Here is a 19,559-nt window from a genome sequence, read left to right on the forward strand (position 1 = left end):
CTAGAATCTGAACAAGTAAGAAGTTGCAGGAAGATTCAGAACAGGATGGGAAATACATGATCCTCCTTATAGGTCAAGATCCAGGCTTGGAAAAGTTTAAAAAGAGGAAAGGTAGGGAATTATGGAAATACAGAATTGCTGGCTTCAGCCTCCTCTGGGTGAGACGTCCTCTGCTGGATGACTCTTTGACCTGGTGGACTATTTCTTGACAGACTTTACTCTTATCTTCTTCTTTCAGGCTGTAGGGAACAACTCTAGACTGCTGAGGACCTGGTTGGAGTTGCCTGTTTCTACGTGTGATCTGTTCTCTCTGGGATCTGTTATTGACATCCAGTTCTTAAGCCAAATTTCTAAATGTTGATCTAGCACAAGGCTTCTACTCTTCCCTCTATGCTTTCATCTATTGGGAGGTTTGGGATAGAGAATCAATCAAGAGCTTTCTAGTGCTTTTAATATATTTTCTTTTTAAGTAGAGCCTAAATGCAGACCTGAACAATGTGTGTCTTTCCCATGAGCCCAGCCTTGGCTTCTCTTAGTGTTCTACAATTAAAGGCACACTCAAACCAAGAGGCTAAGCCTTCACTGAACTGAAAGGGAGATGATAGATGAATAGGAGTTAAAAAAAAAAAAGGTTAGAAAAGGGTGTCTAGAATCAGAAAAGGAAATGCTTAAAAATACTATTTCTGTTCATTACAGCCTTTCCCCCAAGATTATCTATTTCTCCTTTTTGAAGTCTCATCTTCAGGAAATATTTGTTGACTGTATGAGTACTTAGAAAAAACTGAGGGAATTTTTCTTTTTCCTTCATGAAGAAACAATTCTTTAGAAGTGAATTTGCTTCAGCACTTTTAAACAACAAAGACTGGGACAGTTTGTCAGCCATAACTCCTGGCCCCTTGTTCTGTAACTCTAAGCAGAGTTCTGGCAGGATGGGGAAGAGTGAGTGTTGGACCTCTTGCCTGCTCTTGCTAACATTACACCTCTACTATCCTTCCCTCTGGTTCACCTTCACTGTTTGCTCTTGCATTAGGACTCTAGAGCATCTCCCGAGCTTTTTGTTTTGCCCTGGCTGAAAGTATGCTGCAGTTGTGATTTCGCAGTGCTCTACACATTATCTTTCTCAGAGGTCAAGCTTAGTTATTATTCAGCACTCGATGTGGTCTCTTTCAAGTTTTGACTATAATCACTGTTTGACAAATGGTTAAGGGCTGAGTTTTTATTTGTGATAGTCTGATTTGTATGTTAAATGTGTACCATGGCCTGGGAATTTGTAATTTAAACACCAGTGAAAGAAATAAATTATTTTCCATTTAATTTTATACCTTCACCTATTTTGTGAATTATGTGCCTTTGAGTCATTCACTTTAGTGGGAAATGTTATTTAAACACTTTCTTAAGTTGTCCTTTGAGTCGTGTTGTTAGGAAAACAGCTTCTTCCCTCCACAAGTCCCAGTGGCCTGTGAATGCAGCTGGAATCTGGTGAGGTTATGGCTTCCTGAAAAGACCCACAGTACTGAGCTGCTGTTGAGGACTGTCCCCAGCTGTACCCCTGTACATAAATAAAAGTGGACCTTGCCTTGTTGCTGGAATCATAGTAAGTTGAAGGCAGACTGGGTGGCCTACCCGTGGGAGCTAGCATTGCCGTTTGCATTAAGAGCTGGTTCTGAACCATTTTGAATTATTAACTTGTTCGGTTCTGCATCATAGTAAAACATGTACATCCATTTCCTTGAGGCCAAGTATCTAGTTAGAAACCAAGTTGAAAAATAGCCCCAGAAACATCCACTGTGCAGAGGTCATGGAACTGAGAGAGCAAAAGGACAGCTAATGTGAGACATGATCTCCAGATAGCCTTATTAAAGTCAAGGTTAATGTGAAGACCAGTACTTGTCATTTCCTGGTCTGTGCCAAGTGCTGCTGTTTCTTACCTTTGCCCATCACAGCAAGGTGTCAGTTTGAGCTTTCAGTGTTTGAACCTGGTGTCTCACACAACAACCTCAATCAGTTTTCATGCGTTTAACCCATAGTTCTCATGTAACTAACTTGTTTTCTGAATCAAACTGTTTTAAGAACTTTCTATCAGAGAATAGCATATATATAGGAAAAGTCATAAATATCCAGCAAGTTAGATTTTTCACAGATTTTTTTTTTGTTTCATTTTAAAGGGTGTATTGAGAATCAATCCAAAGAAGTTTCATGAAGCCTTCATTCCTTCTCCGGTAAGTTTATTAACTTTATAATAAACTTAATGTCATATTAAATATTTTAGATGTTCTCTGAACTTGAAATCATATACTTTAACTAAAAAGCAGAATAGTAAAACAAAATTGAGAATAGGCAAAGATTTGCTTCAAATTTAAATAAATAAAATTTGTCTTTGGTTCACTACCCCTTCTGCCAATCTTAAAATTGAATGCCAAATGAGAGGCATGGTATTTGTTCTGAGGCTGCAGAAAGCAGCTGGACCCAGGCAGGCTACCCGCCAGTTCATGTAATTGGATGCTCTTGGTTCATAGCTTAAAAGGATTTATAGGTTTTTCCACTGATTTAAGGTAATCTTTCCTAAACAAATATGCTATCTACTTTTGTTCTACTGCATGAGCTAATCTGAACATTTGTCCAAAATGATGTGTTATTTTTTTTTTGTCATTTTCTCACTTCACTTTCATACAGGTGATAGACCTTCAGACAAGGCTCTTTACTTTTTGGGTTTTAGGCTGTTTCTTATCTTCATGACTCATCCTCAAAGCTTCTCTCTGGTGAAAGTGTCTTCACACTGATAGTGGTTAGCAGCAGGTCTATGCAGAAGGAGCCTTGATTGTGCAAAGCTGGAAGAGCAATATTCTTGAGTTCCTGGCCTGACTTTTCCTGGATAACTCTCTCTCTCTCTCTCTCTCTCTCTCTCTCTCTTTCTCTCTCTCATTTCTATCTCTCTTTCTCTTTCTCTCTCTCTCTCTCTCTCTCTCTCTCTTTCTCTCTCTCTCTCTCTCTCTCTCTTTCTCTCTCTCATTTCTATCTCTCTTTCTCTTTCTCTCTCTCTCTCTCTCTCTCTCTCTCTCTCTCTCTCTCTCTTTCTTTCTTTCTTTCTTGTTACAGTGGAAGAGACCATAGGGGTGAACTTATAGAAGAGAAATACAACACAAATACTCAGTTAACTTATTTTGTTTGCTAAATGGAAAGTTCAATTATTACCATGTTCTTCATAGGTGATTCTGTTTTTAGTGTTGTTGTTATTATTACAGTGACCTTATTATCTGTTCTTAAGTTCTCCTCCGTTTCTCTTCTCTTTCTCACCAGAGATCAAGGAAAGATATTTACTTCCAAGGTGAAGGCTTGCTGTTACACTAGGGAAAAGATTCTCTGACATTTCACATTCTTTTCTCTGTATCATAGTCTCTTCCTTGGACAAAACCTATCTACATTCTGACTAATTTACCTGAATAATGAAAACTTTGAGGTGTATTTCATCTCAGGAACTGTTATGTCATGCAGCAGAGTGTGTAGAGTGTGATTTACATGGGCACTAGATTCTAGAGTTTGCTCATACAATGACCATGTACAAGAAGGTGCCATGTTAAGAGTCAAGGCTAGCCATCTCTCAATAGGTTCTGTAAAACCAACGTTTCTCACATTAGAAAGGATGATTGTTATTGTTCTAGCATTCCATACAGGTGGAGGAGTTTGATTAAATCACGATTTCTTATGTATGAAAAATAATGATTTTTAAACATGAAAAGCTCACTTAATGAAGTAAGGAATTCATTCCATAAGGTATCTATGAACTGAGCAGAGTTCAAACCTCTCATCTGCTCTTTGTGTTGTATGTTCACCTCACTGGCTGGAATGATAAGGAGGACTGTAGCATTTTGAAAATTTTATTACTAGCTTTTTTTTTCCCCTCTAAGTACCCAGTCTTGAGTTCCTCTATGTTAAATCCCTGTTAGGTCGCCACTTAACAAATGTGAAGACTAGGACTAAGAGACAGAGAGACAAATGTTTCAGATATTAAAAAGTCATGAATTAGGAGCAGGAGAGATAGCTTAGGTGTTAAGAGCCTGTGTTCCTCTTACAGAGGACCCGAGTTCAGTTCCTATTGACCATATCACAACCACCTGTAATTCCAACTCCAGGGAATCTTATGCTTTGTGAACACTATGATTAGTTGCACATAGCACCATGTTCTATACTTAATTTAAAAATAATAAATATAAATATTTCTATATAAATCTGTAAATCAAGCTAATAATCCATTAAGCAAAAATGTATTTCATGGGCCAAAGAGATTGCTCAGTCTGTGGTCAAGAGCACTTGTTGCTTTTCCAGAGGACAAAAGTTTATATCCCAGCACCCATGCCAGGTACCCTATAAACCCTGTATCTTCAGCTCCAGGGAATTGGACTCCTTTTTCTGACCTTGGCGGATATCTGCATGCACGTGCATGTATACCTTAACATATACATGAATAAAAATCATCTTAGAAGTATATTTTATAACAAATATGACTCTATGTACCCATGTTTCTTTGTGTGTGTAGCTCATATTTGTTTGAGCTTCGGGCTGACTGAAATAGTGATCTCCTGTGTTCTGTCCCTTTCTTTCTCAAGCCTGATTCCTTGTCTCCTCTTGGTTCCTTTACATCCCACCAGGGCTCTTGCATGTGTATCTATCTATGGCTGTCTTATCCCATAGGTCCAGGTACTATGTTCATGTTTCTTAGCAATACTACCTTTGAACTTGCCACCTAGGTGCTTGGGCCAATTTCAGGGGACACATTCCTATGGCTCTTAGAATTCCTTGTCAGTTGATGAGGGCTGAGAAACATGGTGAGGTTCCTACAAATTAAATTCTGTGCTTCGTTTTGCAAATGTTGTACCTGCATGCTAGTTTGGTTTGTTAAAGAAAAGCTAGGAAGCAAAAGCAAAATGTACTGATGTTTCAGAGGTTCTCAGTTGTTTACTTGTTTGAAAGTGTTTTCCTGTCATGTTCTGTTTAGAAAGTTTCAGATAGATGCGGTATTAGAATTGTTTTTTCCTCCCGTGTTTCATTTGTTCTTTTGTCTAGGATCTAATGAAGTAGTCACATTCTCTCAGAAAAGTTAAAGCTACCAAATGTACCTCTTGGGTAAATTTGCCTCTTGGCTGCAAAAACTGCTCATTGAAGCCCAGTTGTAGGTGAATAGAAATAGTTTGGACATTGGAGTAGTAATGCATTCTTGTTTTGGGCCTCTTTTGGTCAGCTTTGGTTTCCAGAGTTGTCATAAAAATGAATTGACAAGGACAGTAGTAGAATTCAGTAGTGTGAATTTCTGGCTAAGTGTAGTTTACGCCCATGTCAAGAACAAACTTCTATGAACTGCAAAATCCCACAAGTAGACTTGAAAGTGGGATGTTGAGGCTTGAATGAAAGACAGAAAAGGGCATGAAAAGAATCTTTGATCTGACCATAGGAAATAGAAAGATTTCCTTATTTGTAATATGAAGCATTGACTAAATATCATGTGTTTATCACAACTTCAAAATTCTAAGGCTTTTGGAGAGAAAAAAAAGGAGATTTGACTAAATTAGTTAGGTTTATTTTTTTTTTTAAATTTTATATTTTTTTAAATTTTTCGAGACAGAGTTTCTCTGTAGCTTTTGAGCCTGTCCTGGAACTAGCTCTTGTAGACCCCCTTCCCTCCCACTCCCAAGTGCTGGGATTAAAGGTGTGTGCCACCACCGCCTGGCTAGGTTTATTCTTACTCTAAAATGTTTACTTAAATGGTTATTTGCCATGTGAGAACATCTATCTAAGCCAGTGGGCTAAGATTTTATCATCAGATATAAAAAACTATTTTGTGTTGTAGGAACTTAACTTGGAGTCATTATAATTTCTATTCGTAGAAAGTAGATTTTTTTTTTATGGCAGATCCCAAATGTATGGAATGAGTCACATATGTCTTCTTATCAGTGTTTTGGAATTCTTGACAAAAGCAAAATACAAAGTGAAAATAAAACCAAACAACTTTTAAGAAAACTAAGATAAATGATAGTATTACAATATCTTTTTATCCTATTTGAGTTGAGATAAAGAAGAGAAATGGAGCAGCTTCTTGTTGCTGTTGTTTCTGTCTTAGATTAACTGGTCTAAGAAGCTCTGTAATTTGTATGTGTCTTGACGTGGGAGGCACCCTTTATCCAGCTGTGGAATTTATTTCTGGTCCAAAAGGATCTATTCCACCAGTAGAGGATACTTTGACCATTATAACATTCTTAGCGTGTTCGTCCTCATTGTCTTTTTTGAGTCAGATTTTTCCTCATTCTTGTATTTATTTTTTATGGATAGCCATCATTCACTTGCTGCCTCCTCCTTCATCTCTCTTTTTCTTCCCCTTCTAAATATTTTTTCTGATCTTCTTTCTACTGGATAAGGCAAGTCTTCTAGCACCCAAGTGAAGAGCTGAGTTGTTTGGCTTTAAACCCTAGTTAAGAGGGATAGTGTTGAGTAGTTCCTAAGCTTAGTATCTTTAAAATAATAGACTTGGCTATAGATAGTCTTTTAAGTGAATCAGAGACGGAATAGTGATAGAATGGCTGGTGGTTGTCTCAATTTCTACTCATTCCCCCTTTTCTTGTTATTTTGAGATAGGAATATCACAGTATAGCCAATCTTTAATTTCCGAGCACCAAAGGATGATTACAGCTGCTTGTTGAGGGGGCATTGCATTATTGATGTTTTGAAATGTGAGAATGGGTTAAGATGACCTTGAACAGCTCTCTTCATTGGAGGGAGGTTCATAAGATCATGGTGCTTTAAATATATTGCAGAAGGCAACAATTAATGGTGATGTGTCACACTTGAGTTATTCATGTTCTGTTTACCAGTATCTGTGCTTCTCTGAGAATCTCATCACAAGGTCAAACTGTTGTTCTTTGTGGCTGACATGGTAGCTGTTCCTTAGGGACTAGGGTAGGGTGGGGTCAGGTTTGGCAGAATGTAGGCCACAGCTGCCAGCCATCACTGGATTGGAAATTGAACAGAAAATCTGTTTTAAAATATCTCAAATTTGTTTGTAAGTAGAAACCATAAAACATGCTGAATGACTAAAATCCATTCCCCACCTCCCCCTTGAGGTGGGGTGGTGATTTTGGAATGACAGTTTTAACTAACTAAAATTTTATAGTACTCAGTTGTTTGAATGTTAAATCTTATCAGTATAGAGTGTCTGTATTTAAAATAAAGTGGCTTTCCAGGCAGTTTTACTATCAGCTCCTGTAGCAAAGCCAACATTGAACCCGTCTTTTATTTTCTGAAAAGGAGCACATAAGTATGACTTGGAAGAATAAAGAAGAGTACATGTTTGTTGATGAGACATTTTTATCTCAGTCTCTGACCTTCTAAGGCTTACTTTTCCTTAGCTTTTGCTTGCATTTAAGTGTTTTTGCAGAGCAATCTGACTTTTCAAGAAGACTCTGGTACCCCTTAAGTTTTGAAGTAGATGGCTGGTGTGAGGGGGTGGTGAGGGTGTTCATTGGACACCATACACTTACAGTGGGGTATTTCTGGCTGTGAGACTAAGAATGCTTAAGGTGTCAATACTTCATGTTCATGGTCTAGAGCAGTGCAGTGTTCTCAACCTTCCTAGTGCTGTGACCCTTTAATATAGTTCCTCATGTGGTAGTGACCCCAACCATAAAATTATTTTGCTATTATTTCATAGCTGTAATTTTGCTACTGTTATGAATTATAATGTAGACATCTGATATGCAGGCTATCTGATATGTGGACCTGTGGAGGTTTTCACCCACAAGCTGAGAACTGCTGGTCTGTGCTCCAAAGTCAGGAGTAAGGAGGTTTAAAGATGCTTTATGAATCTCAATTTTTTTGTTTTTTAGAATTTTATATATGAGTATTGTATTTAAATTTTCCTTTCTCTCTCATCCAGCTTCTCCTGAGTCTCCTCATTACTTAGCAAGTTCAATCATATGTTTATGTGCATATATGTGCATGTATATGCTCACATGTATGTACATATAAATATAACCTGCTAAGTCATTTTGGTGTTGCTTATATGTGTATGTGTTTAGGGTGTTGGGTAACCTATTAGAAAGTTCATTGGAGGGGAAGACTGATTCTCCCTCTCCCAGAAGTCATTAATTGCTTTTAACTCTTCGCCTGTGGTGGGGTCTTGTGAGATTTCCCTCATGCACATTGGCATGTAAACTGGTGTCATCATCATGCAGAGTTTACTTATGTAGCCATATTGTTGAGATTTTATTGTGCAGCTTGCTTATCATATATAGAGGACACTGTCTTGCAGCAGACATCCTGGCCCTTTGACTTTTACAGTCTTTCTGCTCCCTCTTTTGCCATGTTCCATGAGCCTTAGGTGCAGGACTTGTGCTGTAGATGTTATCTTTTGAGGTTGGACACCCCACAGTTAGTTGTTCTCTGCCCTTTCACCAATGTGAATTTTTGTAATGGTTTCTGTGTGCTGCAAAAAGAATCTTCTTTGATGAGAGGTGAGAGCTATACTTATATGTGGGTAAAAGGATAAAAATTTAGAATGCAGTTAGAAAGTATACTGGTTTAGGAATATAGCAGTAGTAGGCTCTGTTCTAGGGTCTGTGGCCTTACCAGCCATCATTAGTTGGCTAGATTTACAGTAGCAGGAATAAATTCCTTCAAATTAGATGACTGTTGGTTACCCCCAATATGTGAGTACCACTTTCACACCTTTGGGGTTATCTTGCAATACTAGTCAGTGTTGTGGCTCATAGGCATTATAGTTGGGCTGGAGTATCAATTTTGCTTTTATCCCTGGCACCTCTTAATACTATGAAGGTTAGTTCTCAGGGAGGAAGCCTGCAGGCCAGATTTACAGCTCTATTCCTCCAAGTCATGTATCTGAAGTATGTGGTGTTTTCAGCAATAGGGATTGATGTTCAGTTTCTGGGAGGCAACTTAGGGCAACAGCAACAGCATATATTAGTTTGAGAGTCTTTTGGACTCCCCTGATCAACTTGGAAGGAAGTTTCCTGTGCCTGGCACTAGGATTCTAAATGCCTTATAAGATCATGTTATTTTTCTGTTTTCTTAAAATTACATGTAAATGTAAGTGTTTATATATGTATCTGTTAATCTTAAGATCATGCTCTTTCCTTCTCTGCTTTCTTGGCAAGTTTTTCTCTTTCCAGTCTAAAGCTAAAAAGGATAACATCATCTTTCTTGTTTTAGTTATTAAAATCTACAGTCTTACTTTTGCTTTTGTTTGTTTTTTCAAGACAGGGTTTCTCTGTGTAACACCCCAGCTGTCCTGTAACTACCTCTGTAGACTAAGCTAGCCTTGAACTTACTGAGATCCACCTCCTTCTGCCTCCCTAGAGCTGGGATTAAAGGTGTGCACCACCACTGCCTAGCCAGTCTTAGTTTTTTTCTTTATGTGCTTTTCTTTGTTTTTGTCTGCCTTTAGTATATACTAAATACTCTCTAAGTATTTGGTGATTTTTAGCACTTTGCTAGTTTGTTCATAGGTTTACATGACCATTTCTTTTTATCAGAAGAGACTTAATTCTATTTAGATTTGTGTGAGGCTTTGAAGTAGTGTTCTTGTTAAGTTAGTAGGTAGATTTAGAGTCTAAACACTTTTAAGGAAATAAATTTTGGCTCCAGGCCTTGGTAAGTTGACTGTTCCTTTATTTCTTCTTCTAACTTAGGATGGTGATCGGGACATTTTTATTGATGGAGTTGTTGCTCGTAATAGAGCCTTAAATGGGGACCTTGTTGTTGTAAAACTGCTTCCTGAAGACCAGTGGAAGGTGAGTTTAAATTTCCTTTTCTAATTATTTTCTTCACAGGGTAGTGTGCATTCTACAGTGTACTTACAGGTATCGTGTGTGTGTGTGCGTGTGTGTGTGTTTTGTGGGTAACAGGCCCCTTGGGCCCCAAGGTAAAACGGAGTGTTGCTTCTGAACCTTGGTACTGAGTGGGATTTGAAGCATATTGATCCCTCTGTAGTCCTTCTACCTTGCCAGATCTTTACATGGATTTCTGATAATCTTTTGGATAGGAAAAATGCTTATAGGGTCTTGTCAAGCTTGAAGTCACTCACTACTTTCCTACAACCTTTACTGCGAGAGCTGGGACAACAAACCCATAGAGATGATGGTATTCTTCAGAGGTTTCTGCTGCCCATACAGAAACACACAGCAATACATGTTTAGTGCTGAATTAAAGGCATATACCAACGGGCCTGGATCCAGAGGTCTGATTTTGTAAGTTCCTGTGTTTCTAGAGCTAGTTGAGTAGGAAAGAGTTTGGTGAACTAGTTAACATCCCTGCAGTCAGTACAGTTTAGGTTCATGGACAAATCTACTGTTTTTTACAGTTAGTATATAAAAGTGGAAGAAATCAAATCATAAATCCTCCTGGCTGTTGTTTGAACATTGGACTGTAGTGGGGACATGTGGAGAGAAATTAGCATGTATAGAAACTGAAGACAGGTTTGAGGAACAGGACAAGCTAAAGAGGGAAGCGACAGACATATGTCAAGTTTTTATCTAAGCACAATGAGTGTGCTGTGACTAGCCGACATGAGAAAACACAGGTTTTGCTGTTGCAGTCACTCGTTCTGTCTGGTCTTATTATTATTTCCTTTTGGGTGTATTACTGAAAAACACTTCAGTACCCTAATTGGTGTCACTTACTGGTAAACGGTATTAAGCATTTAAAGAAGAAATACATAGTTCTTGACTTGCACTAGGAGTGATCCCTTTCCCTTCATTCTATGAGGCTACCATTATGAAATACCAGAGTGGGAAATAACAGAAGAGATCTACAGATGAATACTTCTTATAAACACAGGTGAGCAAGTATCGAACAAAATATTAGCAAAGATTCTCTAGGAGTATGTACATAAGAATAGAACATGAATAGATGGAACTTGTTCTAGAAATGCAAAGTTGACTTAATGTTTAAAAGCAGTCACTGTAGCTCATCATTTAAAACTAGATTTGACCTTATATTTAAACCAAGTATCAGTCAGTAGACATAGAAAACACATTTGACAAACTTCCACAACTATTTGTGGCACCAAGCCTGCCTTCCCTACATTGTTTTGGAGATTCAAGCCCATAGAAAAAGGAGTTAGGAAATTGATTTATTATTTTACTAAGTGATTTTTCTGTGTAGAACATCCTAACGAGTCTATTGAAAAAGATACTAGAAGAAGTGAGTTATCAAGGTTGAAGGACAGAAAGTTTATATTAGAAAAATCATGTGTACTTCTACATACTGGCAATGAAAAACACAAAATTAAAAAATTTTTTGAAAAAGCCGTTTGCAGTAGGATAAAAATATGATGTAATTAGGGATGAATTTGACCAAAAATAGAGCTATAAAGCCTTAGTGAGTGAAGTTAAGAATTCTAAATAGTAAGAAATATCATGTTTATGAAATAAAAGTGTCAATATTGTTAAGATTCCAGTTCTACTCAAATAACTCAAGATCAAACTGATTCAGTGCGCTGCCCTTCCAATGTCAGCAGTCTCTTTATAGAATTTATAGGCAGGTTTTCAGATTTGTGTGGAAGAGCAGAACATCTAGAAGAGCCAAACCAAGAACAAAATTGGAAGACACAGCAAATTATCTGGGTTTAAGACCTTTGTCAAAGCTCCTGTAACCAAGGCAAATGCTATTAGCATTAAGGTGGATGTGCAGATAAGTGGAACAAAATAGAGAGCACCTAAATAGACTCATACAGTTTTGACTGTTTCTTTATGAATTGCTAAGGTAATTCAGTGGACAAGGGATCTTTTTTTCCAACAAATGTGTTGTGCTAGTTTTATAGACACATAAAAATAAATTAACTTTGCCACTTAATATATGCAGGGATTAGAACAGGCACAGATGTGCCTTGGGAGGCTGAGACAGGAGTATTTCTGGTTGGAGACCTGACAAGACTACATAGTGAGTTCAAGGCCAACCTATCAGAGGATGAGAATGGAAACATCAAGGGCTAAGGAAGGATCTTAGCTTTAAGGAATGTATCTGTAGTTGGCTTTAGGTTCACTCTGAACCATGACCAAAATAGGGGCCAGCAAATAGAAGGAAACAGTAGTTTGAAGTGAATCAGATCTCAATGTTTGTGTAAAAACATCAATTTTCTATTAGAAAACTGAGTCAAAAGTGTTAGATTTCCAGATTTTAGGCATCAGATTTGAAGTATAACCAAAGAATTTGAAACATATAAGAAAAAAGTCAGTAAATTTGATTTAATCAAACTTATACACTTTGCTCTTCAATAAGTCACTGTTTTTTTTAATTTTATGATTTATTTATCTTTTATTTTATGTGCATTGGTGTGAAGGTGTCAGATCCCCTGGAACTGGATTTTCAGACAGTTGTGAGCTGCCATGTGGGTGCTGGAAATTGAACCTGGGTCCTCTGGAAGAGCAGTCAGTGCTCTTAACCGCTGAGCCATTTCTCCAGCCCCAATAAGTCACTGTTTTAAAAATAAAAACATAGGGCCCAGATAAGGGGAAAGATTGAAAAAAAATTATCTGACTATGGGATTTTATTTAGGGTTTAAAGAAATTAATTCAATAATAACTCAATTATAAAACACACTAAAGTTTGAACAGCTTTACTAAAGATATGGCAAATATGGGAAAAGATATTCAACATTAGTCATTAAGGAAATGCAAGGTAAAATCACAAGATACTACAGATCCACCAGAATAGCTAAAGTTAAAAAGATTGACCATGTGTTGATGTTAGTATTGTGTAACTGGTACTATTGATGTAGGAATAATGGACCGTCACTTTGAAAAGGAGTTTGGTAGTTTCTTAAAAAGTTCAGCATATGACTAATACATGACCCAGCCATTCCATTCTTTGTTGTTTACCTTTGTGAAATAAAATTATTGCCACATCAAGTCTTATAAATGTATAAAGTCTTATATACAAACGTTCAGTTTTAACTACAAAGTGGAAACAAATGCATCAGTATATGAATGAGTAAACTGATTTGGTATGCCCATTCAGCAGTAAAAAAGAAAATGACTGACGTGTACCACAAGATAAATAAATCTCATAATAATTATGATGAGTGAAAGAAGTTAGGCAAAAGGAATACCCAGTGATTTCACTTTTATAAAAATCTAGAAATGCAAAAATAATTAATAGTGACAATAGTTGAACAGTGGTTCTTTAGGGTGAGAGTAGGAGAGGTGCATATGCTTGTTAGTTTTTGTGGAATTTTTATTACATGAATATTTATCACTTTGTACTTTTAGTATATATAGTTTATTATGTGTTATCTTTCCTTCAATAATGTTGTAAAAAATACTGAAAATAAAGATGTTTTCATAAGTGTGTTTTGAGTTTCTTGAAGAGTTAGAAACTAGACCTGTATTTTTGGGAGTCATCAGCATACACATAATTTTTACAGCAGCATTGGTGGATGCATAATCTAGAATTACAGCTAAAGGAGCGGAGAACCCTGAATATTAAGTTCTTTTGTAAGCTACCATTTAGAGGTTAGGAGAGGACAGTGTAGAGAGGCCCACATCCCTGTCATATGGGAACAAAACTATGATGGCCAGATTATGCCTGGTGTAGATAAGGACTGATACAATTTGAGGATTTCGGGGACAGATGAACAGTGAAATGGAGTCAACAAACTCGAGCTCTTGTAGTCCATATGGATGCTCAAAGAAGAGGGTATGCTTTTATTGTTTTGTTTTTGGGAACTTTGTGTGTGTGCATGTAGTCCAGCTTGACTTCAAAGTTGTTATCTTCCCCCCTCACCCTCTGAGTCCTAGGTTTATAGGCACATGCTTTTGGATGTACTTTGTTTCTAGTAATCTCTCTTGGCTGGCTGGCTGACTGGCTGGCTGGCTGGCTGGCTGGAACTTAGTAGAGAAAGAAAGAAGAGAATCAGAAGTATTTGTCCTCAGGAATATAAGGAGCAGCTGAGCCCAAGGAGGGCAGAATTAGAGACATTTGATGCAAGGACCTACCTAGTGTAAGCTGAAATATGCTTTGTGTTCTTCCACTGTGGGCAAGCCATGTGTAAAAACAAGGAAGCATAAAAACTCTGAAAATGCAGTAGGGTCTTCATGTTCTCAATTGCTCCTCTCTGAATCGTCACCAGTCCATATTGTGGAGGGGAATATTCCAGGGACTGAATGAGCTGAGGATATTTTACAAATTAAAAGAATAAGAGTCCCTGAACCTTGAGTACTGGGTGCTAGCTTCATTCATTGAATTGGCATGCAGCATAGAAAATCCTCTGACTTACGAGGACCAGAGCACTCTAGAGTCCTGCAGCTTTGGAGGCTGCTTCTTTTGCCTGGAAAGCAGGATAGGTGTCTTGTCAAGAGGCAAAGAAGCCACTATCCTTTGTGGAACTGAGGAACTTTAGAAGTTAGAGGCAGCTGGGTAGGGGGAACCTAAAGTCTTAGCAGCCCATTTAGCATTCAGGAGTCTGGAGAGAATATGGCACTCAGCAGATAGGCTTTCAAAGCTGGAAACAGTTATTTCTTGTCTTTGAGAAAGATGGATGTGAGAATGTCAGGCCTTAAGCTTAGGCTGGTTTTTAGCCTGCAAATTATTGGTTTGGGGATTTTGATAAATAAAAATTCTATTCAGTAAAGCCCAGGTAGTACCCCAAATTGTGTATTTCTAACAAGCTCCCAGACCTTGTTGATTTTTTGTTTGGGGAACCATAACTTGAGTAAAAGACTTACTCACTGGGCAGGAGGGAAAGTGAAAGAAGCAGATAGGGGTTATTGGTCCTTGGGTTTGAACGCTGTTTGGCAGGAAGATAGTTGAGAAGTGTGGATATCAACAGTTGTGGCTGGGCCACTGAGTCCCAGACTAGATCTTGTGCCCTCTGTGTATTGGTAGCACCCTAATGAACAGAAATTGACAGGGACAGTCATAGGCTTGACTGACAAGGAGCCTCCCCTTCTTGGAATTGCTGACCAGGGCTGGTGTAAGGCCTCCATAGGGCTGCCACTGATAGGAGCTGTTTTGATGTGAGCATGTGCTTCTTTAGCTTTTAGAAGATTTGAGATTTGGAGGCCACCCTGGTTGCTTATTCTATGTCTTTGGAGTTCCCAAGCATCTTCATGGGCTCCTGACAATGGCTTTGGTTCTTTTCAGTTCAGCTCTATTAGGTACATCTCTTAGGCTTTTTTGTCTGAGTATTTCACAGCTTCTCAGTTTGAAGGGCTTGGAAGTCTATTTGCTGTGACCCACCTGTGACAGTTGTTGGTGACAGGATCAAACTAGAGAGAAGAGAATATTCAGACTCTCATCAGAAATCCCAGCCATGTGTAATACAGGCACCTCAAAACATTCTGGCTAGTTGTCATACAGGTTTGTTAGTGTAAAAACTTGTTCTCAAAGGGATCTCTAGTCAGTAGTGTAAGCGACTGTGAATTAATTGGATTATTTGTCTTTACTTCTTTATGCTTGTTGTGTTCACTCTCAGGTATGCTCGCTACAGTGCCTTTAGGGTTTTAGAAAAAAACAACAGTTCTTTTAGTTATAGTAGTAAATAGTCAATTTGTTTCACAGCATGCTTTTTGGAAAAATAGATAGCTATAAAAGTATCAAGCTGTGAGGCAATAATAAAAATAATTTACTCTTATGTAACAATTTTAATTTCAGAATTCTTTTACATTTTTAGTGTTTGTATACAATAGACATCTACTGAAGGATGTTTGAGGGACAGATGATCATTTCATTACTTTGCCAGCTGGGAATTCAGGTAACTGTGAGAGTGTGTGCTTTGAACAGGTTTTTTTTATTTTTTATTTATTTATTTTATTTATTTATTTTTTTACGCTCTTTTCCCTCAAGTATTCAAAGGGGTGACGGTGGTGGAAACCATGCCCAAGCATTGATCCTGTTTCTTCTTGGAGCTGTCTGGATAACTAGTGGCTTCTCCCATTTGTCCTGTCCTGGGCTAGATCCTGAAGATATAAACAAAATAGGTCCCAGGTTTGCCCTTAGGGAGCTTGTGGGCTGGTTGGAAGGGGATGGAAATAATTATGGTAAGGTTTACAGCATGGAAAGAAATACACATCATTATATAAGCAGCAAACACTCTGAGACAGTTGGGGAAGGTGGCATAAAGGTTACATTAGAATTTAGGTTGGCGGGATGAGGGCTTTTGTTTTGTTTTATTCCAAGATGAGAATGATTTGTCAGGAGAAGTTATGGAAACATCAGATTTCAGAGAAGAACATGTGGGTTGAACTGTTGGCTAAATGCTGAAGTCTCTCTACTGATTCTCCTAGACATGAAGAAGAGGGGGTCTCTACCCTCCAAGGAAAACCAGTGCCTCTGGCAGCTTATATAGTCCCCATGTACTGCTTTGATTAGAAATATCTGTTTGCTAGGACTGGAGAGATGAGTTAATTGGTAACATGCTTGTTGTACAAGCTTACAGACCTGAAGTTGGATCCTCAGCATTCACAAGTCAGGTGCAGCAGTGCACATTTGTAACCTCAGTGCTATGGGGGTGGTGGTGTGGTGGTGGCAACAGAGACACAGACAGCAGGGACTTATTGGCCAGCCTGTCTAGCTGAAATGTCAAGTTCCAGCTTTAGCTAGAGAACCTGTCTTAAAAAGTAAGGCGGGGAACTGAGTGTGATGGTGCAGTCTTTAATCTTAGCACTTGGGAGGCAAAGGCAGGCCGATATTTCTGACTTTGAGGCCAACCTGGTTTACATAGTGAGTTCCAAGAACAGCCAGGGCTACATGGAGATACTGTCTCAAGCAACAATAACAAAAACAACAATTATAATAAAACAGAAAGGTCTAGATGGGTGCTCTCTAGCAACTGCTCCAACACACATGTGAAGAACACACACACACACACTCCCACACCACATATACAAAAGATGAAAGACAAGACTATATAATAGTTTTGAAGAGCCTGGAGGTGGTGGTGCACTCCTTTAATCCCAGCAGATGAATCTCTGTGAGTTTGAGATGTTCTACAGAGCTAGTTCCAGGACAGCCAGAGCTACACACTGAGAAACTCTGTCTCGAAAACAACCAAATAAACAAAAAAAGTTTTGAAGAATGAATTTTTTAAAGAGATGGAAGAACCAAGAAAAAAATCAAGACGATAACAAGCAAATATTTTAGGTGTATGTGTGTGTGTGTGTGTGTGTGTGTGTATGTGATGGAGTATATGTGAAGGTCAGCAGACAACTTCAGGTGTCAGGTTTTGCCTTTCTGCCTGATTGAGGTCTCTTCACTTTGTAAGTTTGGTTGGCTGGTTGGCAAACTTGTGAAGAATCTCTTGACTGACTCCCATCTTTTCTTAGAAACTCCATGGAATTACAGATGCTTACTACTGAGACTGGCTTTTTAATTTGATTTGCTTTAGTAATAGGGCTTCTGGGGATTCAAACCCAGGTTGTCAGGTTTGTACAGTGTGCACTTTTACCCACTGAGTCATCTCCCTGGCCCCCTGTCTGTCTTTTAAATGGTAATAACTTTATCCTGTTATTTCTTTCTACTGCACTCTAGTGTAGTATTCTACAAAGAAACATACATATGCTTTGTGGCTGATGATTATGAGCTTTTTTATACTTGCTGTAGTAACAGGTACTTTATTCGGTGTCTCGTTCCTTTTTTATTTAAATATTTATTTATTTATTATGGATGCAATATTCTGTCTGTGTGTTTATGGATACAATATTCTGTCTGTGTGTATGCCTGCAGGCTAGAAGATGACACCAGACCTCATTACAGATGGTTGTGAGCCACCATATGGTTGCTGGGAATTGAACTTGGGTCTTTTGGAAGAGCAGGCAATGCTCTTAACCACTGAGCCATCTCTCCAGCCCCCAGTGTCACATTCTTTAATGTGATGTTATCTCTAGCTCAGTTTTTTGAATGAGAAAAATAGGGCTTAAACTTCTTAATATAATTAATGTTAATATAATTAAGGAGTAACAGTTGGATTTAGATTTATGTTTCCTGATTTTATCATCTCATTGATTATTTGTTGACCCAGGAATATCAATTAAGGAGTTATTTGATCACACACACACACACACACACACACACACACACACACACACACACATATATATATATAGTCTGGTACCATAGAATTAGTAAATAATGAAATTTTTTAGCATTAGATAACATCTTAAGTTGCCACTGTGATTAATAAAGATGACTTTATCAGTTAGAATGTCTGAAGCTCAGTGTTAGTGTCAGAAAATAGTTTAGGAAACATTACTCTAGTGGCTGCTTATGAGGACTAGGAGGACTAGGAGGTATGGCAGCTTCTCTGGGTGTTGTGGAGGCAGGTGTCAGTACTGGATTTACCAGGTGTCTGACCAAGGGAGCTGACTGAGTGTGACACCTAAAACCAAGAGCTGTAGTGCACGGGAAAAAGCAGGGTCAAAGGGTGGCAGACCTAGATGCTATCCTACCTTAGTGGCAGCAGGTTTCAAGCGACACAACACAAATTTTCAAAGGGCAAATAGGCAGTTGTCATGTATGAATGAGTAGGTTCCACCAGGGATTTCCAGAGATGTGGCCTGGACCTGGAGTCACAGGAAGTCACATATATGGAGTCACACACAGGGAACATGGTCCAAAGCAGAAGTAGAACTCTGAAAGACAGAATTCTGGGCTTTTTGGTTACAGCAAAAGAGGCTTGGGGGCATAAGATTCAATTCTGGTATCTTGGCTCTGAGAGGTGGGTTGAAAAGGAAGTCCTTTCTTGAGTTTAATTGGAAACTGAGGTGAGATGTAGCCATAATAATCAGCTCAGAGAAAACTAGAGTTAAGGAGGCTGACAGGATCATATTAAAATTAGACTCAAGTAGATAAAGCAGTGTGAAACAGAACTTCACTAATGAATGAGATTTCAAGCAAAGTTTTTACTCACTGTTACTTAGCCTTTGTATTCTTTTAACTAATGCTAAAAAGTGTAAGACAGGCTGGAGTCTGCTTGATACATTGATACCTACTGGAAACCTTGTGCCTGGGGCTCCTTCACTTAGTTATCATGAATCATCTCATATATTGTTGACCCCTTACACTGGTGTGAGAGGACAAGTGAGAGGAAGTCAGTTAGGTCCTGCTCTAGTTGAGTCTAGATCTCTCTCAAGATACTATTGGGTCACTCAGCTTACAATGCAATACAGTATATGTTCCAGATAGCCAAGGACAGTTATGGACATTCTTCAGCATGTCTATTGTGTGCTTACTAAGCAAGTTTTCTTTTGTGCAGGGATAGTGATGCTTAAGCTGGGATAGCTCAGATGATTTTTCTTTTACAGAAAAGATTGGCTCAGAAACAATTAGTTTGAGTTTGAAAGAATAAAGGAAGTGCTGCTCTTGTTCTAAATTTTCCAAATAACAAAAATCAAAGTGTACATTTCATCCCCAATTTTCAGTGGCTGTTCCAAACCTTCTCAGGGTCACAAGACATTGACCTGATACAGTAAATTGTTTCCTTTGACAATCAACATTTACTTGAAGCGATTGTTTGAAAGTTTTGTCTTCCAAGTTCTTCTTTAAATATGCACCTATCATGC

The 19,559-nt window shown here is 38.3% G+C and overlaps 1 protein-coding gene across 5 annotated transcripts in view; it reads left to right on the forward strand.

Moving 5' to 3' along the window:
• The window catches only part of Dis3l2 (DIS3 like 3'-5' exoribonuclease 2), a 329,266-nt gene that overhangs the window by 40,546 nt on the left and 269,161 nt on the right, over nt 1–19,559 (forward strand). For all 5 annotated transcript variants that reach the window (XM_085697205.2, XM_085697193.2, XM_085697207.2 and 2 more), the window contains exons 4-5: nt 2,166–2,219; nt 9,693–9,794. In XM_085697205.2, coding sequence (XP_085553331.2) covers nt 2,166–2,219; nt 9,693–9,794 — 156 coding nt within the window. The remainder of the gene's footprint in view (nt 1–2,165; nt 2,220–9,692; nt 9,795–19,559) is intronic.

This window comes from Myodes glareolus, chromosome 1 (assembly GCF_982192425.1).
Source record: "Myodes glareolus chromosome 1, mMyoGla1.1, whole genome shotgun sequence".
Classification (NCBI taxonomy): Eukaryota; Metazoa; Chordata; class Mammalia; order Rodentia; family Cricetidae; genus Myodes; species Myodes glareolus.